The 24,674-nt window shown below is 42.5% G+C and overlaps 1 protein-coding gene across 1 annotated transcript; it reads left to right on the plus strand.

Annotated features, from left to right (window-relative positions):
* Positions 1-1,785: 1,785 nt before the first annotated feature.
* LOC122455510 lies at positions 1,786-24,237 on the plus strand. The gene is made up of 5 exons (XM_043490768.1): positions 1,786-1,861; positions 2,638-2,961; positions 3,673-3,724; positions 22,934-23,056; positions 24,150-24,237. Exons 1-5 carry the CDS (start codon positions 1,786-1,788, stop codon positions 24,235-24,237), a joined length of 663 nt encoding a protein of 220 aa, XP_043346703.1.
* Positions 24,238-24,674: the final 437 nt, after the last annotated feature.

The following is a 24,674-nucleotide window of genomic DNA, read 5'->3' on the forward strand; positions in this document are numbered from 1 at the left end:
CTGCCCTCTCCATTCCACTGAAGCCACTACTATTAGCAAAGTTTCTAACAATCTCGTCCTAACCCAGTCACAGGACCTCTGTCCCATGCTCAAAATTCCTTGATCTCTCTGCAGTGTTTGGCCCTCTCAGTCATGAAAGTCCTTAACTTCTTGTCATCCTGTACCTTTCATGATACAGCCTCTCTTGTGCTAGTCTCCTCCACTTATACAATGTCAGCTACTATTGCTATGTTGAAAACTCAAGGCTACAACTAAACTCCTAACTTATATCCTTCCATCTAATCCCATAGCTCAACTCATCTCCACCTGGATGTTTCAAAGTTAGCCTCCAACTTCATATGGCCAAAAAACAATAAGCTCTGCATCTTTCCTTCAAAGCTCTTTCACCACTATCATTATCTTGATTAGTGTAACTTCTCACTGCCTGACTTCAGACATTGCTTCCTTCAGCCCATTCAGAATGCACCAGCTAAAATAATATTTTTTGCTCATTGGTTGGACCAGACACATCACTTTGAATCACTTTAGTGCCTGCTCTTGCTGCAGCACCTCAAGTTCAAACTTATTTCCATCTTGTCTTCACCTCCAACTTCCTCCATAACTTGACCCTCCATGCTGAGATGTCACCCCACTGTCCCCTCTAATCCACTACTACTATCAGCCTTGATATGCCAATTGCATGCTTCTCCCACAACCATCTTTGTGCTTCCTTCTACACTATTCCCTATGCATGCTATGATCTTCCTGAGATGATTCACAAGGGCATCACCCTCTCTTCATTCAAATCACTCCTTAAGACATATCTTAAGTAGTAAAGGCATCTGTTTACTCTGAAAAATGCTCCTTCAGGCTATGCAGTAACCTTCATTGAGCCACAGTTTATCTTACTGTTGTCCTCTCTGCCCCATTTCACAATGTCATTATCCCCTTATGTCATGTCTGATATTATCTTGCAAACTTCTTTTTTGGGAGGCACCTGGCATGCACACACCCTTTTAATTACCTATAAAACAATAGATTAATATAATAATTCATATTGAGGGAGAGATGCCTAAAGTCACCCAGTAAAGTTAAATATTCAGTACTTTTTTAGACTCTACATAAGTTTAACTAGCTAACCCTTTTTTGTTGGCCTCTCCATCTCTAGTGCTGGGTAGTGGTTGTAATCGCTCTGTCATTAAACACAGGACAAATGTAGCTTATCTAGTTGTTGAAAAATTATAGTGGTGGATGTATCCATGAAATGAGTATTTTATTTTTCTGTGTATTTACATGAACTATGGAAGCTGGAGCTTGTTTATTTGCTAAAGGTCCTATGATTAAATTATTTATAGGAATTATGAATTAAGAATGATGAATAAACATGGCTGACAATTAATAGATTCTTTGTTGAATTCTCATATGGAACCAGATGGTCTACTGATGCATGTAAATAGATCATTTATTTCATTTAGAAATCTGAATGCTGAATACGGAATTAGATATTTATAATTAAAGAGCTTACCAAATGTTAAAGCAAATACAAAGTGGAACTAGGGGAGCAGATTTTTATTTATTTGTCAGAAGAGAATAATTCAAGAACTTCTTCAGAACTGATATTTTAATTGTATCATCTCAGTTCATCTACAAACCTCAGTGCTCTTCAAATAGTAGTTATTTGCAATTATGTTTACTATCAAATCATAAAACATATTTATGCTACTTCTACTTCCGAGCATAATACAGACATGTTTTTGGTGGTTATTAACCTAGTTTATTTTTGTATGGTTTCTTCAAGTACACACCATGTACAAATTGATCACATCACAATCAATGTCAGCTTTAGATGGAAAAACAAATCAAACTGAACAGCCGTACAAAGGTACATTTATTCTTTGATGTGCCATCATTTTGTTACTCTGTTTCTTTAAAATGTCTTCAAACAAAAGTAAAGTGCGTGTGAACCCTCAACTCCATGTAAAGAATACTGTGACATGTTTGCAAATAACTTCAGTAATAACAGTTACTAAGGCCTTGTCCACACTGGCAAGTTTCTGCGCAGTGAAGCAGCTTTCTGCGCTGTAACTCCCGAGGTGCACACGCTGCCAAGCCACCTACTGCACAGAAACTGCGCCGTTGCAGTGCTGTAAAAAAACCACCCCGACGAGCAGCGTACTGCTTTCTGCGCCGGGGCTACAACTCTGCGGTGCCAGTGTAGACACCCCAGTCTATTACTGTGTGGCAATTGGCCTCCAGGAGATGTCCCATAATGTCTGTTCTCACCTCTCTGGTCACCGGTTTGAACTCTACTGCCCTGCCCTCAGGTGATCAACCGTGAGCCCCACACCTTAAATTCCTTGGGAATTTTGAAAGTCCCCTTCCTGTTTGCTTGGTGATGTGTGCAGTGGTCTCAGAGCATCTTTCCAGCTGACCTTGCCTGCTCCACGCACCAGGCGATCCCGCGCTTGGAGCAATGCCAAGCTGCTGGACCTCATCAGCATTTGGGGAGAGGAGTCTGTCCAGTCCCAGGTGCACTCTAGCTGTAGGAATTATGATACCTACAGACAGATTTCATGATGCATGACACAAAGGGGGCATGATCGGGACACATTGCAGTGCAGGGTCAAAATGAAGGAGCTGCGGAACACCTACCACAAGGCGTGGGAGGCAAACCACCATCAAGTGCTGCGTCCACAAGCTGCTGGTTCTACAAAGAACTGGACGCGATACTCGGTGGCGATCCCACCTCCACTGTGAAGGCCACTGTGGATACTTTGGTGGCTTGTGTGCCAGTTGAGAGTGGACAGAGCCAGGAGGAGGAAATCTTGGATGAGGATGTGGAGGGGGAGGGGGATCCAGAGGCAGAGGATGACTTGGAGGTCAGAGATGCATGCAGCCAGGAGCTCTTCTATGCCCCGGAGGAGACTAGCCACACACAGCTGTCAGAGCTTGGTGAAGCACAAACAGGAGAGGAGGCCCCTGGTAAGTGGCTTTGATTTTGGGAATCGCTGAAGCGAGATGTTGGGGGCAGGAGGGTTGCAGAAAGCAGGCTTGTGTCTGTATGATGCGCGTACCACGACATGCCTAATCTGAGCAGCAGAACGGGGTGTTGATTGACTCCCTCATTTCGCAGGAATTTGCCTCAGAGATCTCCAGGAAACTTTCATGGAGATACTGGGCAATCCATTGCCACAGGTTCTTTGGCAGAGCTGCTATATTTCTTGCCCCATTAAGGACAACTTTCCCGTGCCACTCTGCCGTCATGGGGGCGTGGGTGGGGAGGGGATCATTGGTGCACACAGGCAAACCACATAAGGCCCAGGGCAGAAGCCGCAGTCTCAGAGAAGACCCTCCCTTGATTCCCTGCTTACCCTCAGCAGCGAGAGATCTTCCATAATGAACAGTGTCTGTGGAAAATGGTTATAATGATTATGATTATAAGGCCCCCACTATAATGCTGGCTCTCCCCAAGAGCCATGTGCCAAGTGTACAGTATAGTCTTGGAACACCGATTTCCCCTGTCCCCGCAGATATTCACCATTTTGAGGGTCTTGTGGCTCATGTGTTCTTGCCTGGGGTCAGCCAGTTAGTGATAGGTATGTGAATAGTGGCTGTGTTTGAAATCACTCAATCAGTGGTCTGTGTGATGCAAACAATACTGCTTCTGTAAAATGTTACATTTTGGCTTCACAGATATGACCTTTGGAGCCCAGCCTCCCTCTTTGTTATCGCTGGCTGAATATCTGTGCAGAATTAGAAAGCAGCCATGAAGAACTAAAGAGGACTTTCTGCGTGATGTCAAGAGGCACTCAGCAGCCAAAAAACAAGAATTGAAGGAGTGATGGTACAGCGAGAAGTGGGACTGAAAGGAGAGCACGGTGCGCAAGAATGAATGAAGCCACGGAGTGGCTCTTAAATGTTATGGAGCACCAAGCGGACATGCTCCAGGCGCTACTAGCACTGCAAACCTAGCAGCTCTGCGCCCGCCCTCCCCTACAGCTGCCCTGGCAAAACTCTTTCCCATGCACCCCCCAGACACCGCCAACACACTCTTATCAACCTCCTAGCTCCAGTCTATACCCACTGCATTCAACTGCTCCCCGGTCACAGTCCAGCCCTGCGTACCCACTGCACTCAGCACCTGTCCCTGCAATTTAGCCCTGCTGAAGTACAGTACTCACTGCACCATACTCCAAAGGAGAAGGTTGGATATGATACCTGGACATACACAAATCTTTAACTGTCCCGGGACCCCACCTCCTCCTGGGACCCTCCCTTCCCCCATCCGCCTCAGTGCTGATGTGTTTTTCTGTTTGTCTCTCTCCTCCACTTGTTGGTTTTTAATAAAAAGAATTGTTTTGGTTTGAAAGCAATCTTTATTCCATTAATTGAAAGCAAACAGAGCCCTGTAAAGCAACAGGCAATTTTCTTAAACCTTCATAGTACATCATCTGCAGCAATCACAATCACCTCCTAGCATTGGAAGCACTGCACTCCTGAGCATAGCAACCAATATTAGTGGCTTTCAGCTTCAAATTGCTGCCTCAAGTCATCCCTGATCCTTATGGCCCCGCACTGCGCCCCTCTAATAGCCCTAGTCTCTGGCTGTTCAAATTCAGCCTCCAGGTGCTGAGCCTCAGTGGTCCAACCCTGAGTGAAGCTTTCACCCTTCCCTTCGCAAATATGGAACGTACAGCATGCAGCTATAAGCATAGGAATATTGTCATCAGCCAGGGCCAGCCTCCTATATAGGCAGCACCAGTGGGCCTTTAAATGGCCAAAAGCACACTCAACAGTCCTTCTGTACTTGCTCAACCTGTTGTTGAACTGCTCCTTGCTGCTGTCAACTTGCCCCGTGTATGGCTTCAAGAGCCATGGCATTAAGAGGTAGGCAGGGTCTCCGAGTATCACAATGGGCAATTTGACTTTCCCTAACGTGATCTTCTGGTCCAGAAGAAAGTCCCAGCTTGCAGCTTCCTGAACAGGCCAGTGTTCCGAAACATGTGTACGTCATACACCTTTCTGGACCAGCTTGCGTTAATGTCTGTGAAATGCCCACGGTGATCCACAAGCACCAGGAGAACCATTGAGAAATACCCCTTTTGATTAATGTACTCAGTGGCTAGGTGGTCTGGTGCCAGAATTGGAATGTGTGTGCCATATATCGCCCCTCCACAGTTAGGGAAATCCATTAGTGCAAAGCCTTCCACAATGTCACGCACGCTGTCCAGAGTCATGGACTTTAGGAGCAGGATGTGGTTAATGGCCGTCCACACTTCTGTCAACATGAGTCCAAAGGTCAACTTTCCCACTCCGAACTGGTTGACCTATCAGTAGCAGTCTGGAGTAGCCAGTTTTCCACAGTGCAGTTGCCATGTGCTTCTCCAACAACAGGGCAACTCTCATTCTCGTGTCCTTGCACCATAGTGCTGGGGCTAGCTCATCATACAATCCCATGAATGTGGCTTTCCTCATCCAAAAGTTCTGTAGCCACTGTTCATCATCCCAGACGTGCATGACGATGTGATCCCACCACTCAGTGCTTGTTTCTTGAGCCCAAAAATGGCGTTCCACTGTGGTCAGCACCTCCATGAATGCCACAAGCAATCTCGTGTTGTAGCTAGTATGTGTGGCAAGATCAATGTTGAACTGCTCTTGCCTTTGTAGTTTAAGGAATAACTCCACTGTCACTCGTGACGTCTTAGTGAGAGCAAGCAGCATATTGGTCAACAGTGCGGAATCCATTCCTGCAGACCAAAGAGGCAGAGCAGAGCATGCAGTACACAAACCATTGAAAGACGACGCCAAATGTAGATGGAAGCACGGGGATTGCTGGGATGTGAAGCAATGCATTACAGGGCATTGGGATAGGACCTAGGATGCACCACGACCCCCTCCGCCTTCCCACAACTCTTAGCGGCAGAAGAGGAAGAGATGCTCTGTGAGATAGCTGCCCAGAGTGCACTTCTCCGAAGACCACTGCAAGAGCGAACACGCTATTGCAAAGGCAGTTGACAGTGTGAACACACAACAGTGGTTTCTCTTCAGCGCTCTCTGAGTGGTCCTGTAACTCTGGCAGTGTAGACATACCCTAAGATACCAATCACTGTGGTTTAATAGTTGGATAATGCACAGAAATGTATTTAAGTCATTGGTAAAGAAACCACACAACTAGGATTTCCACTGCCCTCTTACATATTAGGAAATGGCAAATATGAGTGATTAATCTGACATTTCAGCAGATCAGTAGGGTGCCACCACTCTATAATTACCTCTGCATAATTGAGACTTATGGTGACCCAGAAAAATAGTTTATGAACATAGATAGAAAGAGGTCATTCTCATTTCTCTTCATTTGTGTAAATGAAAGGTCAAGGGGATTATACCATTGGTTTAACAATGTAAGGGAGAGGAGAAGGAGATCCAAAAACTGTTATTAGCTTTTTAAAAATGTAATAAAGGCAGGAGGGCTAGTTCTCCACTGCACTCCTGCCTCTTTATATCTCTCCAGCAATATAAGAGGGTCAGAACGAAACAGCCCTTGGGAAATAACCTGAATTTAGGGAACGTCTCCTGCCTGGTTCAGGCAGGGTTGCCTCAGTGATTCTGCACTGACCTCTTCTAGATATCAGCACAGGGGCTACATTGAGAGAACGGGACAGAGAATAACCAGAGTTCAGCAGCATCCTGCTTCCCATAGACCAGGGGTGGGCAAACTTTTTGACTCAAGAGCCACATCTGGGTATGGAAATTGTATGGCGGGCCATGAATGCTCACAAAATTGGGGGCTGGGGTGTCGGAGGGGTGAGAACTCTGGCTGGGGGTGCGGGCTCTGGGGTGGGGCCAGAAATGAGGAGTTCAAAGTGCAGAAGGGTGCTCCGGGCTGGGGCGGGAGGTGGGAATGAGGGCTCCAGCTGGGGGTGCAGGCTCTGGGGTGGGGCTGGGGATGAGGGGTTGGAGGTGCAGGAGGGTGCTTTAGAGTGGGACTGAGGGGTTTGGAGGGCAGGAGGGGGGTCGGGGTGCAGGCTCCAGGCGGCGTTTACCTCCAGCAGCTCCCAGAAGCAGTGGCATGTCCTCCCTCTGGCTCCTACGCTGCGGCATGGTCAGGCAGCTCTGTGTGCTGCCCTATCCGCCGGTGCCGCCCCTGCAACTCCCATTGGCTGTGGTTCCTGGCCAATGGGAACTGTGGGGGCAGCGCTTGGGGCGGTGGCAGCATGTGGAGACTCTTGGCTGCCCCTATGCCTAGGAGCCAGAGGGGGGACATGCAACTGCTTCTGGGAGCTGCTGGAGGTAAGCGCCGCCTGGAGCCATAGTTTGCCCACCTCCTGCCATAGAGCATAGGGTGCCATAGGCAGCCAGAGCATAACCTGGAGAAGCTCTCTTCTTATTCTTACTCACACTGGGGGCTGAGCTGCTCTTTCTCTCACTGAATTTCCTGGGCAGTGCATCTGTGACAGAGGCTCCTTGGCAAAATAGTCCCCTGTTCTTTGCAAAGAACTCGTCTCAGACTTGACAAACTCATTACACCAAACACATGTCTCACAGCATATTTATCCATAAAGAGTAACATACAAGGTATCTGCAGAAAGCTCATAACCTGGCAAAATTCATAATTATTGTGAGATGTATGTTTGGGTAATATTTAAGGAATTAATTTATTTATGCTGAAAGCATGTTTTAGGGACTTAGGGTAAAAGTTAGTCAGCAGGGGATAATATGGCTCAGTGATGGTCCATTCAAACAGGATGGAGTTGTCCCCCCTGCCCTGCTTAGCCAGTGATGCCATGGAAGGCTCAGTTGTTTAGCCCCAAAACTTTCAATGAAAAACCATGAGAGGCAAGTGCAAACAATCAAAACTCTGAAGGTAAAAAAGAAACATTAGAACAAGACAAGGGTTTGCCCTTTCTGTATAAACAGAAACAAAAGATTGTTTAAGTATCACACTTATAGTGGGGAAAAAGCATTATCCTTTCTCTGGGAAGCAGGGGTGTTCTCAGGGTCCAGTAGTTCATGATTGCTGTGAAGCCAGCCAGCTTTGCAACAACCTGAATGTTAGGGAAGAGTGGGGGGAGTTTCTTTATTAGATAATACCCTTTATTAATAGTTACATTTCTTATTAGGGTTGTGTGTTATGATTTTATTTTGCACTGCAACAATTTGGTTCAACCATTTTCCCCTCTCATTTCTAGTGGAATGTCTATCCTTTCATAAATAAGCCTTATTTTGTTTTCTTACAAGTAGTGTGTGCTATACAGGAGTGATGATTTAAGGTAAAATGGGCTATACTGCACCTTGGGGGGCAGAGGATCTGGGATTTCTGGGATTAGCCAGTGTCAGGGGCTGGATACCTCAGGGGAACAATTCAAAGGGACTTGGGGGCTGGGATGCACCTATTGTTAACCAGCAAGGCAAAATCGGGGCTGGCATAGCCCAGAGGATAGAGCTTTGAGGGGCTGACAGGCTGGTGTGAGGGAGCTGACCCTCAGCCACCATAGCCAAGATTTCTGCATGCTGGAGGCAGGTCGTTACCAGGCCAACTCACAGTCCTGGGTACAATGAGACAGATCACAGCATCTCTATTAGATCCATGGCACCAGGGATCCAATGGCTGCAGCTGCCCCTGGTTGCTCAATAGGGGACAGTTCTACAGAATGAGGGACAAGTCAGTAGTAGACAATACAGCCTCAGGTTGAATTATCTTTCCATGATTATCACTGATTTGGGGAGCAGAGAATCCAGAGGAGTCCAATCTTGCCACATTTCCTGTAGCTGCTACTCCATGGAAGGGACTTCCATTGTGTCAGGGCTGGGGAACATGCTAGGAGACATCGCCCCTTTCCATGGGGATCAGGCCCCCAGAAGTTTTGTAAGAAAAATGAAAATGTGCCCATTTTAAGTTCAAAGCAGACTCATTTTTCTGCCGCAACATTATATACTTTCCATGTGGCGCTTCTTTGAAAACACAAGGATAAACCAAAATAAAGGGACATTAGCAAGAAAAAATTAATTACATTCTACCCAGTCATGGACCAGTTTTGAAGACTCGGGAAGTTAAGGGTAGTTCAGGGAGGTTTGGCTAAGCATCTGACCCATGCCTTAGCGCTTTTAAAGTTGGCCCATAACTAGTCAGGATTCCGCCTGACATGCTGATTACACACAAAGGGATTTTAACAGTTGCTCTTCATGGGGAGCTGCAGAGAAAAACTACTGTTTTCTTCACCAATAACATGGCTGTCAATCTTTGTCTAAATTGAGTCTTATGGCTTCAAACCTTTCATCATCTAGGATCGTAACACAGGAGTGAGCAAAGTACTAAGCAATAAAAAATAAAGTTAAAAATGAGTGAGACATAACTGACAGAGTGTAAGACACGAAGGAACCTTATTGATCCCACACAGATGCCCATTAACAGCAAAACGCTGCTAGATTACAATCTAATAGGTGAGCAGCAAGCTTTGGGGAGGAAGGTTCCTTTCCGTATCAGAAGGCATCCATCTAAAGTTGGGTTTCCCCAAACTTTGATCCAAAATTCCTCCAAGAAGCACAAGAAAAATCCCCTATGTAAAACATAATTATTTGGGGGCATGCACACAAGAGGAAGTGTGTGTGTGTGTCGGGGGTGAGGGGAGTTGACTTGAGATGGTGTGAAGTGTCTTCAGTGAAAGAAGCTGAAACAATGATGGATCTTTGAAGCCTGGCCTTTATTAAGCACATACTCAGATCTAGTCTCTTGTGGATGGGTAGCTGATTTGGCACTAACTGGTACCACTGTTAGAACTTGGAGCAGAAAGACCAAGGATTTCAGACCTTTGCATACATTCCTGCACTGGCATGGGGGAATAGGGAACCTGACTGTCTCATGGGATGCTGTGAAGTACTGTCCCACCATTTTACAGATAGGGAACAGAGACACAGAGGCTGACTTGCCCAAACTCGCACAGGGAAATTGTAGCATGCACTAGAGAGAATTGAACCAAGGTCTCCTGAGATCTACACTAGTGCCCTAACCACTGGACCATTCCTCCTCTATAAGCCATGCTTGAGTTTGTTGTTGGGATGTTTCAATAAGCCTGGGTGTTTTTTTGAAATAACTTAGCTACAATTCTTTATGAATTTGGTGCTTAGTACTTCTATTACAAGGAAATAAAAATATACATCCACCCCTAATATAAGTTAATGGGGCCAGTTCACAGTTACGGCTCTTCCAGAAAGATACCCACCTGGCACACAATCCTTCTGTAGCCATTACCAAGGCCAGCTTTGGGCAGAAGGGGTGGGGAACAGATTATCTAATGTTTAACAAGACCACACAGCTTTCCAAGTCATGCAACGTACTTGGACTTGGATAAGAATGAATATTAGCTGTGCCTGTGGCAAAGCAATGGCAGCCCCTAATTGCACTGCTTTAGGGGAAGCTGAGTTGCACTCCTCTTTCTGAATCAGTGGCTCGGAGTGGATCACTCAGACTGAAAGCACTTCCTGAGTGACAGCCAACCAACTCACAATTAGCATCCACCCTAGCCCACATGAGGAGAACTGCCAGACTCTCGTCTAGCTATCCTGGGTGGAAGTCTCACACTTTCTTTTTATTTTTTTAAACTGCACAGCAACATTTATTGTTCAAGCCTGGAAAAACATCCCTTTTAAATTTCCACAAAGCAAAGCAAGTTAAAAACTTCTCAAATATGTGATAATTTAAATAAGAACGTGCTAAAGAAACCCTGTCACAACAACTTTTTAGGGCCTGATGACTTTAAGTCCGTGGGATCTTTAATGAATATCAACCAAGTGTCTTTGTTTGTAATCTGCAAGCTGTTTTTCTACAACCAGAAGGTGCAACACATTACCCTTGATTCAGGTGCTGCATTTAGAAGAGAATAGATTTTCTCTGCTGAGACAGCAGAACCAGGAAGCAGTAACAAACAGCGAAATATATTTGGTGTTGTGTTGTACCACAGTGGCGCGATCAGTAGATACACCTACATGTTTCAAGGCCAGGATTTCTAACTGGATAAGTTACCAAATCATTGTTTTTATTGCCACACACAGACTACAGGTTTCAGAGTGGTAGCTGTGTTAGTCTATATCAGCAAAAACAACGACGAGTACATGTGGCACCTTAGAGATGAACAAATTTATTTAAGCTTCGTGGGCTAAAATCCACTTCATCAGATGCATGGAGTGGAAAATACAGTAGGCAGGTATATATACACAGTACATGAAAAGATGGGAGTTGCCTTACCAAGTGGGGGGTCAGTGCTACAGTGTTTGCATTATATTATGACACCATCATTACATAGCCAAATGTCACCCAATACACACACTTGGCATACTAACGTAAGTTAACATAACATAAGTAAGGCTTTTCATTACATACTCTAATGCAATGTACTGCAACAGGGTAAAAACAGAATCTAAACTTCTAAAATAATAGTACTCATCTGTCTTAATACAATTGAGTATATGTCTCTCCAGAGGTGTAAGTGCTCCCTCTAATGTTAGTAGCTAATGGTAGCTCACTGGTACCAGCTGTTTACACATTGTTTATAATCAGAGATTGCTTTAAATATGAGCAAAAGTGCATGAGGACTTTTTTCCTTTTATAATAAATGTAGTGGTGTTCACACGAGATGATTCATGTTTGTCAAATGGTGACGTTTTCTTCCTTGAAGCGCATGGGAATATGTACTGTGTAGGAAGGCTTATGAAAGCAAATTTGAATCTACTATACAGTGTTTTGCGCTATTAACATTGCTTGGGGAACACTGAGTGCTCTTTATCATCTGAAAAAAAAGACTATTTTTCTTAAATTAGGAAAGGCAAGTGATCTGTCTGTCGAAAGCTTTTTTGGGGCCCTCTTTAGATTTTTAAATTATCAGTTTCATATAGGATTAATATCTGATAGCTTTCTACTTGCATGCAATAAGTAGATAGTACGTTTGTAGCATAGCAACATACCAGTAGGCATAGTCAAGTATGCTGTTATAGGTACGGACAAAATGTGCACCTCGTCAGAAGTTAGCTTTTTCAGAGAACAAAGAAAGAAAATGCTGCAGTCAGGTATGCATGTAAATCTGGAGTAATCCCTCTGAGTTCAATGTGGTTACTCTGGGTTTATCTGGTGTAGCCAAGAGGAGTTCACCCTATTTCTTATTCTTAGGAAACAGAAGAGAGTTTAGTGCTAGGAAAAGGATAGAACTAGTGTAAATAAGATTTTTGGCTTTTGAGAGAAATGATGTTTGAAATATTCAGCATGGTCCAAAAATAGGAAGTTTTACTCGTAGTAAAAACATATTTCATAAGAGGCTGAATTCTTCTCAGATCTATATAAAGCAGGAGGAAGTCACCCCTTTGCAGGGTAGGCAGAAAACACTATCAAAACAGAATGGGTAGCACTTCATACTCACTTGGCACAGATGTAAGATGGCTATACAAGATGGGAGAATCGGGGCCAATGGGGATATGCAGATGTAAAACCACTGTAAGTGAGTCCAGATATATGCCCCTGGTTATTATTTTGTCTAACAATAGTTGTATGGAAGTTTTACTTGCTAATGTCCTTGCACATTATTCCCAAAGGAAATTAGACTGAAAGAGAATTTCAACCATTTGATATTTTGTAAGGCAAATATCAAATTCTATAAACATAGATTAACATAGATTAAAGTCTAAGTGTTTTGTTTATCCTTTTTCAGTTTGGGAAAGAGATCTATAGTTAGTCCATTAGGACACTTACTGTCAGATTTGCACTGACATCAGAGTGTCTCCAGAGAAGTCAGCTTCATTTAATTGAAGACTTCTTTGTATCAGGATTTGTCATTCTTTTTTTCTGAGTTGGACACACATAGATTTCCATAGAGAAAAGTATGGCTCAGAGGGAGCCGACTATCTTGGTGAAGAGTCACGGTTCAGGATTTCCAATACGCCTAAATTAAACTGTGATCATCTCAGCTGCATACCAGAAAGCAGTCTATTCTTGATCGTGAAACACTATACTTTGCAAGTGAGTTCTTGCATCTATTTCATAATCTAGGAGAAGTGAAAGTGGCTGTCTAGTTATTTCCTAATTCTTCATGGCAGAAATAAATCAGGGATTATACATTTTTAAATTGCGTTTATTCTTGGAACTAGCTTTGTCAATGACATCAGAACCTTCAGTTGTGCTGTGGCTCTGTCCTTCCCATAGCTTATACAAATTGCCAGGGGTTTTGATTACAGGATAATTAAGTCAGAAATAGAAAATCCCAAGTAAGCCATTTTTAATATTGCCCTGGTGATCAAGAATACAAAATTGGAATACTTGCAGCCAGTCAGACTTTAGACACCTGTCCCTATGCATTCTATCTTGAAATCAATTTAGAAAAAAAAAAGAAGAGCAAGAAACATAGATAAATATAATATCCAATTGTGACTTCAGGAGCAATTTTAGGTAAACAGAATTTAATATGCCCAAAGTAGAATTTGGCTTAGGCCACAAACCTACAGCGGGGGAAAATGCCATGGGATCTTAAGTGGCCACAACTGGTCAGAACTTCAACTTTAAATTTTCCTCCAAAAGATGGAAGTGACCATAGCTGTCAGGGCAAAGAATCATAGAAGTTAGAGATGGAAAAGACTTACTAGGTTATCTTCTTCATCTCTGTCCATGCAAGATCATTTTGATCCCAACTGATTAATTTAATTACATGTTTAAGTGTTTTGCTCAAAGTATCAGAGTAATATAAATAGTGCACTGAAGCCACCAACATGCTTAAAAAATACACACACAAAAATCCACAAGTTATGTGCTTTGCAGGGTGGGGACCTAAATCAAGGGCTCTGAAGTCAATGGAGTTGTACCAGTGTTAAATTGATTTGAGATCAGAATCAGACTCTAGATCTCATTCTGAAACTTCACTCTTTTTTATTGAGCCTGGTTTATACTCACCAACGTATATTTTTACTCTCAGGCCTGGTGTAGAAACAAGTTTCTTTACTGGTACAATACAACTATTTTGGTTAGGAGTGAGATTTTTTCAAACCACAACAGTTATACTAGTACTACCCCAATGTAGGGAGTTAAATGAGTATTAAAATGCCTGATACCAGTATAGTTTATTTCCCTTTACATATTGAAATAGCTGTACTAGAATAAAGCACCTTTCTAACGCATTAGAGAGGGGTACTATACCACTTTAACTATATTGGTATAGCTACAACTGGTACAAACTTGTGTATTGAAAAGCACTTAGATTAGTTACCTGTAAGATTCCATTCTATCTTTCCTTCTCTTTATACGTATAGAAAATCCTTGTGTATCAAATGTACTATTATACTCTTAAATGTTCACCGAAGAAGACACCTCACAATGAATGGTGAACAAGTTTCACTTTCTTAGACCTCTATGGTTCTTCCTTTCCTTTGATGCTGTTGTGTCAGTGGATGTCGCATGCATGAGGTACTTTTAGTGACTTTTATAGTTTGACAGAAGGAGAGTAAAATCCAGTACTAATGTCAATAATCTGCTGTAACCCCTTCCTTATACAAAGGACAACCAATTCAAAATCTGACTAGCTACCATTTTATACTGTACTCATCACCATAATAAACTAGAATAAATAAAAATCAGTAACTGGCATATATTTGTTATAACTATCTTGTTTATATGCTGCCATAAATATACATAGCATTTCACTGACCATTCAAAGAAGAAGGGAGCCAATGCTGCTCTCACTTGCATCAGTGTAAATGAAGACAAAGTTTAAATTGATGGTACCACATTGGCACAAAATCCATTTCAAATGCGATCAGAATCAGGTCCATATACTAGTCATAAAGAGCTAATAGTCTAATTACATTAAACTAACATCAGTAAGAAACCCTGCATTATTGCAGTCAAGTAAATGTATCCATCTTATCAGAACATATACTTAATTAGCTTTTCCCCTTACATAGACTAGCTAGCTATGTAGTGACATAACTATTAAGCATACAGCACATAAAGAACATGGCAACAGTGCTATATGCATTGGTCCTGTGCAGTACTGTGCTCTATCTGCATGAAACTGTGTTTTGCATGAACTTACCAAAGCTTATGATCCATTTACCACACAATCTGTTATAAGTTTTTTATTCTAGTAACATGCTTCAACTTTGAACTATTAAGGCAGGTGGTCCCAAGATATTAGATACAAAATAAAAATATGAGATATCACCACGCATCCACCTTCATATTTAATGCTATCATCCTGAAATTTTATCTTAATCCTCACTAAAACTTTCCAAGTATGAGCTTGGAAATTTACATTTTTATTTTTTGCTGAGTATACATTTTAATGCATTAGTCTAGGAGGGTCAGGTAAAGTTTGTTTTGGTTTCTATTTCCCCCCCTCCATATAGTTTTCCAACAGTGCCACCTTTTGAAAGCAAATAGTTATTTTCTTATTTTCTCAGTGGCAGCATGTTGTAATAGCTGTAATTTACCTTCTCATATAGACAAAGAATTATTTTAAATATATTAATGGATAGAAAGCCTCCATAGTAGTAGCTTCCAGAAGCATATCCAGTTGATCCTTCATACAATCAGTATGATCAGAGTCCTGCAAAATCATACTATTTAGTTACTAAACTGGCAGTTCTTCTCATGTAACAACAAATCATGCTGAGAAAAGTCTCATAGCTGCTTATTTGGTAAGCACTCAGAAGAGTTGTATTAATATGTTGAAAGGTAGAACCACTATAGTTTACAATTACATAATACCTAATTCTTATAGCACTTATAAGTAGATATGAAAGCACTTTGCAAAGGAGATATCCCCATTTTACATATGGGGAAACTGAGGCAGAGAGGTGAATTTGCTTGCCCAAGGTCACCCAGCAGGGTAGGAGCAGAGCAGAGAACAGAATGCAGATCTGACTATCAGGCTAGTCCTTTATCCACTAGGCAATACAGCCTTCTGAGATCAGGCCCCTGTTGTGTTAGGCACCATACCTACCCAACTGGTCGAAGGTTGCACTGTGTTGTTGGCAGCAATGAGGGATAGGTTCAAATTGCTAGGGGTCCATCTTAAAAAACTAGCGCACACCACTACCATGGGCTGCCACAGAGAATTTGTGGGATTACTAAATACCTTCTGTAGGTGACCTTAATAGAAAAGGCTTCCCTACTCATAAGCACTGGGTCTTTATGAAACAAGGAGAACTATTATTGGAAAAGGAAATATAGCAGCAGTCTATCTATACAGATCATAAACAAAACATTGTCCCACAGTAAATTTGGCAGGGGTTTGTTACTGTGGTTCTGCCTCCTCCACCCCTGCCCCAGTGTGAACATCCAATAAGCAAATGTTTCTTTACTAAATCATGTCCTCTTCCGGGTCAATTAAAACCCACTCAGAGTTTGGTGTAATTGGGTAATGCCGTCCCAGAATCCTGAGAACCCATCTTCAGCCTTTTGAGAAGGGCTGCCTGGTCCTGTCCTGAGTCTTCACTATCTGATTCCAGCTTTGTTTAATCACAGGTTTCAGAGTAGCAGCCGTGTTAGTCTGTATTCGCAAAAAGAAAAGGAGTACTTGTGGCACCTTAGAGACTAACAAATTTATTAGAGCATAAGCTTTCGTGAGCTACAGCTCACTTCATCGGATGCATTTGGTGGAAAAAAACAGAGGAGAGATTTATATACACACACACAGAGAACATGAAACAATGGGTTTATCATACACACTGTAAGGAGAGTGATCACTTAAGATAAGCCATCACCAGCAGCAGGGGGGAGAAAGGAGGAAAACCTTCCATGGTGACAAGCAGGTAGGCTAATTCCAGCAGTTAACAAGAATATCAGAGGAACAGTGGGGGGTGGGGTGGGAGGGAGAAATACCATGGGGAAATAGTTTTACTTTGTGTAATGACTCATCCATTCCCAGTCTCTATTCAAGCCTAAGTTAATTGTATCCAGTTTGCAAATTAATTCCAATTCAGCAGTCTCTCGTTGGAGTCTGTTTTTGAAGCTTTTTTGTTGAAGTATAGCCACTCTTAGGTCTGTGATTGAGTGACACCACCCTATATCGGAAACCTACTGACCGCTATTCCTACCTACATGCCTCTAGCTTTCATCCAGATCATACCACTCGATCCATTGTCTACAGCCAAGCGCTACGATATAACCGCATTTGCTCCAACCCCTCAGACAGAGACAAACACCTACAAGATCTCTATCATGCATTCCTACAACTACAGTACCCACCTGCTGAAGTGAAGAAACAGATTGACAGAGCCAGAAGAGTACCCAGAAGTCACCTACTACAGGACAGGCCCAACAAAGAAAACAACAGAACGCCACTAGCCATCACCTTCAGCCCCCAACTAAAACCCCTCCAACGCATCATCAAGGATCTACAACCTATCCTGAAGGACGAGCCATCGCTCTCTCAGATCTTGGGAGACAGACCAGTCCTTGCTTACAGACAGCCCCCCAATCTGAAGCAAATACTCACCAGCAACCACACACCACACAACAGAACCACTAACCCAGGAACCTATCCTTGCAACAAAGCCCGTTGCCAACTCTGTCCACATATCTATTCAGGGGATACCATCATAGGGCCTAATCACATCAGCCACACTATCAGAGGCTCGTTCACCTGCGCATCTACCAATGTGATATATGCCATCATGTGCCAGCAATGCCCCTCTGCCATGTACATTGGCCAAACTGGACAGTCTCTACGTAAAAGAATGAATGGACACAAATCAGACGTCAAGAATTATAACATTCAAAAACCAGTTGGAAAACACTTCAATCTCTCTGGTCACTCAATCACAGACCTAAGAGTGGCTATACTTCAACAAAAAAGCTTCAAAAACAGACTCCAACGAGAGACTGCTGAATTGGAATTAATTTGCAAACTGGATACAATTAACTTAGGCTTGAATAGAGACTGGGAATGGATGAGTCATTACACAAAGTAAAACTATTTCCCCATGGTATTTCTCCCTCCCACCCCACCCCCCACTGTTCCTCTGATATTCTTGTTAACTGCTGGAATTAGCCTACCTGCTTGTCACCATGGAAGGTTTTCCTCCTTTCTCCCCCCTGCTGCTGGTGATGGCTTATCTTAAGTGATCACTCTCCTTACAGTGTGTATGATAAACCCATTGTTTCATGTTCTCTGTGTGTGTGTATATAAATCTCTCCTCTGTTTTTTCCACCAAATGCATCCGATGAAGTGAGCTGTAGCTCACGAAAGCTTATGCTCTAATAAATTTGTTAGTCTCTAAGGTGCCACAAGTACTCCTTTTCTTTCAGCTTTGTTTAGCAACCTTGTAGAAGAGGCCTCACTGGAGTTCATTCAGTTCTGCTGCTGTCATCTAACTAAGGACTTGTCTACACTGACAATTTACAGTGCTGCAACTTTCTCACTCAGGGGTGTGAAAAAACACCCTCCTGAGCGCAGCAAGTTTCAGCGCTGTAAAGCGCCAGTGTAGACAGTGCACCAGTGCTGGGAGCTATGCCCCTCTTGGAGGTGGGGTTTTTTAGAGCGCTGGGAGAGCTCTCTCCCAGAGCTATGCCATGACTACACAAGCCACGTTAAAGCACTGCCGCGGCAGCACTTTAACATTGCCAGTGTAGACTAGCCCTAAGAGGTCTTCATCCTTACTACAAAGTAGCCTTCCTCCCCTCCTCACAGGTCAGTTCCACTACCCAGCCAGTTCTGAGTTGTGTACAGTTATGATGACTCCCAAAATTTCACAGAAGGGTAGAAAGGATATGCAAAAGAAGCTCTGAAGCTATATTTTCCCCCGTTCACCAACAGATGGAAGCAGATAGATCTTACCCTCCAGTGCTTCAGGCCACAGGATTTACAATAGCAAGAGAGATGAAGGATGGGAGAACAGCAGTATTATCCCTATTTTACAGATGGGAAACTGAGTAACAGAGACTAAGGCCCAGATATTTCAGGGTATTTAGGCATTGCTCTGCTCAGCCTGGCAAAGCCTAGCTGTTTACTAGGTCTCATTTTCAAAAGTGACTTAGGCACTGAAGGTGTAGAGTGTGGGTTACCTAGTATCAAATGACAAAAGTGGCGGGGAGGGAGGAAGGGGGAATGAAATTCTAGCATTTTCAGTCTCAAGTCCATCCTAAAGCTGAGCCAAGCTTGCTCTCTGCTAGTTAACTCACATATTAGAGTTGTGAGTTCTCCCCCTCCAATTGTTTAAAGTGCTGAGAGAGCTCTGAAATAAACATCATCATATGGAGGTGACTCAGAATTCTCCTCATTGTGACAGGTAATACTTCTGTGGCACCACAAGAAATTCTATAAGAAAGTTTCACTCCGTTAGAACTTCTGAGTTTTGTGACAAAAGTCATCCTATAATTGATTAAGCGTTTGTCCTGGACACAGGGACAAAAGAGTCTGTTGAAAAATGCCATGACTCTAACTTCCATAGATGTGTGGATGACATCAGAGGTGGTCAGATGTGACCTTGGCTTTCCAGCTCATATGGAGGATGGAATTGCCTTACTAGATTATAAAATCACCACAGAGAGGGAGCAGTAGAGCAAACACATTTTAATGTAACTATTAAATCTTCAGTCAAAACCATGTTCTATTACCACCTATACATTCAATTTTACTCAAGCATAATAGTATATATGGACTTGACAATCTCTTTAGGTCAAAATAATTTAAGGATTGGAATGTGGATTTCCCCTTAATTTCAGAAAAGAACTTTGGTACCGAATTATACAAAACTAATCATTTAAGTCACAATTCAGCAAAGCACTTAAATATGTCCCTTAGGCTATCTCAGTTCAATAAAACACCAAACGTGGTTAAAAGTTAAGCAAGTACTTAAGTCCCTTCAATTCAAAGGATTTAAGTACCAGTTTAATTGTGTTGGTGACTAAGGAGATTAGTCACAATCCTGTGGAGATACTGAGCCCTCAGTTTCTGCTGACCTCAATGGGAATTGGTCACTCAGTAGCTCAAGAGCTCCCAGACCAAAAGTCTTTAGGCACATTCAAGTCCTGAAGTCAATGGGAGTTAGGTGCCTGAACAGCTTTGGTGGTCTGGGTCCTGGAGCCCACATTCTTCCTGAATTTTAATATTGCTTATTGGCACATGGGGGTAGCTTTTCAAAGGAACAAATGGGAGTCACACACCCAAACAATCAGTTGGTGTACATAACACAATTTTTTCAAAGGGGCAAATGGCAGTTGGGTGCCTACCTCCCATTTGTCCCTTTGCAAATCTGTGTTATGTACACCAAGTAATCATTTGGGTATACAACTGGAATCAAAGTATTATTGCTAATAGCCTTGTTTCCATTAAGTGAGAATATATTTTTCTCCCACAGCTAAACAAAACACATATTGTTAAATGCTATAGATGCCTGCACAGTGATAAAGGAAACCATGAGAATAAACAAACAAAGAAAGTGTGATCAAACACAAAGATTTTCTTCACACAAACAAACAGGAATTTCAAACTGAAAAAATATTCAAGGGGCCGGCCTTCCTTTCCTTTCTACACTCCCTTTGGACTTCCCGTACGAACAAGATGGTAGCACCTTTGATACTAGCTTTCTCACAGAGGGTATAGTTGGAAAACTTTCCTGGAATCTTCCCAGCCACTTCACTGCACTGAGTAGCATCTTCTTCAGACTCATCCTTCTAAAATTTTATTTTTGAACACCTCTAGTGAGGGCAAGTCAACTCCTTCATGATGGGTTTAGATGATTGCTCAATTGCCTTTTCTTCTAATCACTTAGGACATGGTTCTTCCTTGCCTTGTACCTTGTGCTATCATTTACTCCTATGCAAAATGTGTGAAAAGTACAAATCAATGGTGTGACATGATGTATCATTTTACATTCCATTTATACAGGTACAAGTGATTACACATGGTGAAGACAGGAAAATCAGGTCTCTCTGGTTAAAATCTGTCCTTACAATGAACTTGCCTGGCTCCCATTAAAAGCTAAATTTTGTCAAAATTTTGGATGAACATTGTAAATATAGTTTGAAAATACAGTCCTTTTCTTATGCTCCAAATTACCCAGCTGTAAAGAAAAAGAAAAAGAAAATCAGTGTAATAATATTTACCTTCCTCAGAGGAAGTTATGATGCTTAATATTTTTCAAGTACTCTGAGGTGCTTGGATGCAAAGTGATAAGTGCAAAGTTTTATTATTATTTACTAGAGTAATCAGTTACTAATGAGTAGAAATTCAAATTGCTGCCAATAAATTTATGTATTCAAAAGTATCTTAACTGTGATTTTTAGAGCTGATTATTCAGTATAAGAGTTTAGGTGCCTAAATATTTTTCAAATCTGTAAGGCCTGGCTCCTCAAATAACCCTCCACTTGATGCAGATGTGCCCATACTCCATCCCTACTCAGTGTGCTGACATCCAATCCTCACCCCTGCATTACAGATCCCAACACCGGAGACACCTTTGCAGGGCACTAGAAAAGGTGAGAGTGTGCTATCACTGGGGTATCCAAGATCTTTTCAGGCAGGAAGGGCGAGAGCTCCATGCATGTACTGGGGCATGTGCTGGCCCATCATTTTGTGTTTAGGGCCAATGTACCCAGTGACTGTTTATGCAGCTCATCGGTTTATTTATTTATTTTTAATAGGATCTGGGCAATGCTGAGTGCATGCCTTCAATGGTTAATTCTTCAATACCCCTTTAAATTATTTGGCAAGAACTGGATTATTTAAAAAAAAATTCCCTTTAATCCTACTTTTAAGAGCAATCTCCTGCTCCTCCAGTAGCCCAGACAATCACACTTAACATGGAATTAGATTAATTATCTAGTTATCAACACTGCATTGTTTGCTCCAAGACCCAGAATCCAGACAAGAGCACTGACCCAGCAAACCACAGTCACATGAATAGCCCTGTTGAAGTCAGAGGGTCTAGTCATGTGAGTAAATATTACTCAAGCAGATATGAGTTGAAGGATTATGTTTTTTATAACCAGAATTTCTGAGTTCAGGGGCCTATTGCTGTAGACACTAGCCAAACATGAGATTGTAAACTTGTTGGAGCAGAGACTATCAAAAACAAAACAAAGGCTTGGAGGGGAACGAATCACAGTGGGGAAGTGAATTACCCCAGGGTCATGCATCAAGTAAGTGAAAGACTTGGCAATGAAATCAAAGTCTTCTGGTAGGTTCCTACTCCAGTGTCCTATCCACTACAGTGACTTCACAAATAACTCTGTCAATGCCGATTATCCTCCTTGTAAATTGTTCAGTGCATTCATAATCCAATGCAAAAATATTATGATACTTTCCATCTGTTTTCAACTCTAGGGCTAGGAAGATTATTTGTACTTTATGCTTCTTTTTCCTTGTGTACTAAGTTTGAATAAACAGACCATTACTAATCCCCTCCCCCCCGACATTTAGCTATCTGTATTTTCCCTCCGTATGAATGCAAGATTGTCAACTGGAGTTTGGCATATATGGGATATGCAGGCATCTTGGTAGGTATTATATAGCACAGTACAGCAGCTGAAAATAGGTCAACATGTGGACTTCAAACACATGCTCAGTCAGGGGATCAGTTTTTTATCAAGGTCCAAATTTCTTGGTCAAAGTCCGGACTCCAGAGAAAATACAAACCCAACAATAATAAAAAGATTTTGCAGTCATTCAAAAGTATCTGGTAGTCCGGATTTGGCCTCTGTCTGCCGATTGATTGCCCCTGCCTCAGCTTTTATTCTTTGCATTTCCATGAGAAGCAGAGACCAAATGTAGAAAATGTGGATTTGGGGGTCATACTGTACCATATTTTTGCTTACATATTAGACAGGGAAAATTACAAATAAGATAACTAGCTGACTTGAAATAAGACAGTTCTCATAAACATGCACATGTCTCATACAAACAAATGGAAGAGGCTTCCTGTAGCACTAAGGTGATATGTATTCTCCAAGATTTTACCCTTGAATTTTATCAACAAGGGGCCAGTTCTTCCATCCTTTGTTGGATGCACAAGGTCCCAAAAGCAGCAGCGCCATCATGGTTCCACTAGCTGAAGGCTGCCAAACCACTGAGATTTCATTGGAAAGTGAAAAGAAAGAAAGGTGAGAGTTAAAATTGGTTAAAGGAATCAAATACATACAACAATTGCAAAGTTATTGGTTCAGGCTTGTAGCAGTGATGGAATAAACTGCTGGCTTGAGAAGCCTGTGGTTGCTTCCAAATCATTGGAAGGACCTCAGTCCCTTGGTTAGAATACTCCCATTTAGTATAAGTCCATAGTCCAGAGGTTTGAGCAGGAAAGAGGCTTGAGCAAGACAGAGGCAAAATGGAGATGTTTCCAGGGCTTTATCATCCCTTCTGCCATGTGGAGGGAATCCCATTGTTCTTACTGTGGAAAATTACAGTAACAAGATGGTGTCTGGAGTCACATGGACAAGTCATGCATGATTTTGTCTAGTCATAGCAGGAAAGTCCATTGAGAGTAGATAGGTGTCTTCCACTGTAAGTTAAGTGTCCTTTAATGGGACATTCTACTTGAATAGTTCCTTCAAGATATGCAGGCTAAATACCTTGTGGGCATTACCTCAGGAGCAAACATTTGAAATACAGGTATAGACAGGAGTGAAAGTAACTTACTGGTACGCAAGGCCAGGGTCCTGAGCAAGAGAGGTGGGGCCTCAGGCAGAAGGGGCGGGACCTTTAAATCCCCAGGGCCCTTTAAATCGCCGATGGTGCCCCAGGGCTCCTGGCCGTTGCCGCTACCCCAGGGCTCTGGCAGCAGGCCTCTGGTGGCGATTTAAAGGGTCAGGGCCTTTGGCTGCTGCCAGGAGCCCAGGGCCCTTTTAAATTGCTGGCCTGGGGAAGCTGCCCCCCTGCCAACATAGTCAGCTGTGTACCAGCTTTTGCTGGTACGCCGGACTGGACTGGACTGGCTTACTTTCACCTCTGGGTATAAAGCCAACACTCATAACTTCAAATACAAAAATGATACATGCATACAAATAGCATAATCATATTCAGCAACTCATACCCTTTCCATAGACATCTTGTGCAATCAACAGGAGGTTGTGGTGCTTGAATTATATCTTCTCTTGAAGTTGATTTATTGAGAAAACCGGTCAACTGTTAAAACACAATAAGCTTGCTTAGCTTCCCATAATGAGTGTATGAACTGAAGTATTTTTGCTGTTGCAGGTCTACTGCAAAGATCTCACAGATTGAAATGCTAGGCCTCCATAACTTCTGCCTGGGAGATATACAACTACCCTGGACAGGAGAATGAGCACAGTGCGGTATTATTCAGTGCAGCCATACTGAGAATTTGTCCTTCTCTAGTTGGCCAGAGTACATATGGTGCCCATATGAACATTGCACCCTTCATAACCTATGCAAATCCTTGCATAATATACCTACATTAGTCCTGAGTTGATTGAGTTCCTGAGATTTGGGGGATTAAGCAACTGTCTGCAGCTATTTTAGGATGACACCTCCTTCTGGATTATATTTATGGTGCATGTAAGACTTATCAGGCTAATGCTTGCATCATTGAAGTCATTCCTCAGCTAGAAACAAAACCAAATGATAATTTAACTGTTTCTCATATTGTATTAAGGAGGAAGTCATCAGCTTATGGTTACAACTTATAGGTAGATGGAGATTGGATGTTCTCATTCTTTATTGGGGGAGGGATAGTTCAGTGGTTTGAGCATTGGCCTGCTA

This window comes from Dermochelys coriacea, chromosome 8 (assembly GCF_009764565.3).
Source record: "Dermochelys coriacea isolate rDerCor1 chromosome 8, rDerCor1.pri.v4, whole genome shotgun sequence".
Lineage (NCBI taxonomy): Eukaryota > Metazoa > Chordata > Testudines > Dermochelyidae > Dermochelys > Dermochelys coriacea.

Excerpts from the sequence above, each read along its gene's own strand:
- LOC122455510 (XM_043490768.1), top strand. The coding sequence starts at position 1,786 with ATGTACAAATTGATCACATCACAATCAATGTCAGCTTTAGATGGAAAA. Across the intron at positions 2,962-3,672 it reads AACAGGAGAGGAGGCCCCTG|ATATGACCTTTGGAGCCCAG; the intron begins GTAAGTGGCTTT and ends TTGGCTTCACAG. Across the intron at positions 23,057-24,149 it reads GAAAGTGAAAAGAAAGAAAG|GTCTACTGCAAAGATCTCAC; the intron begins GTGAGAGTTAAA and ends TTGCTGTTGCAG.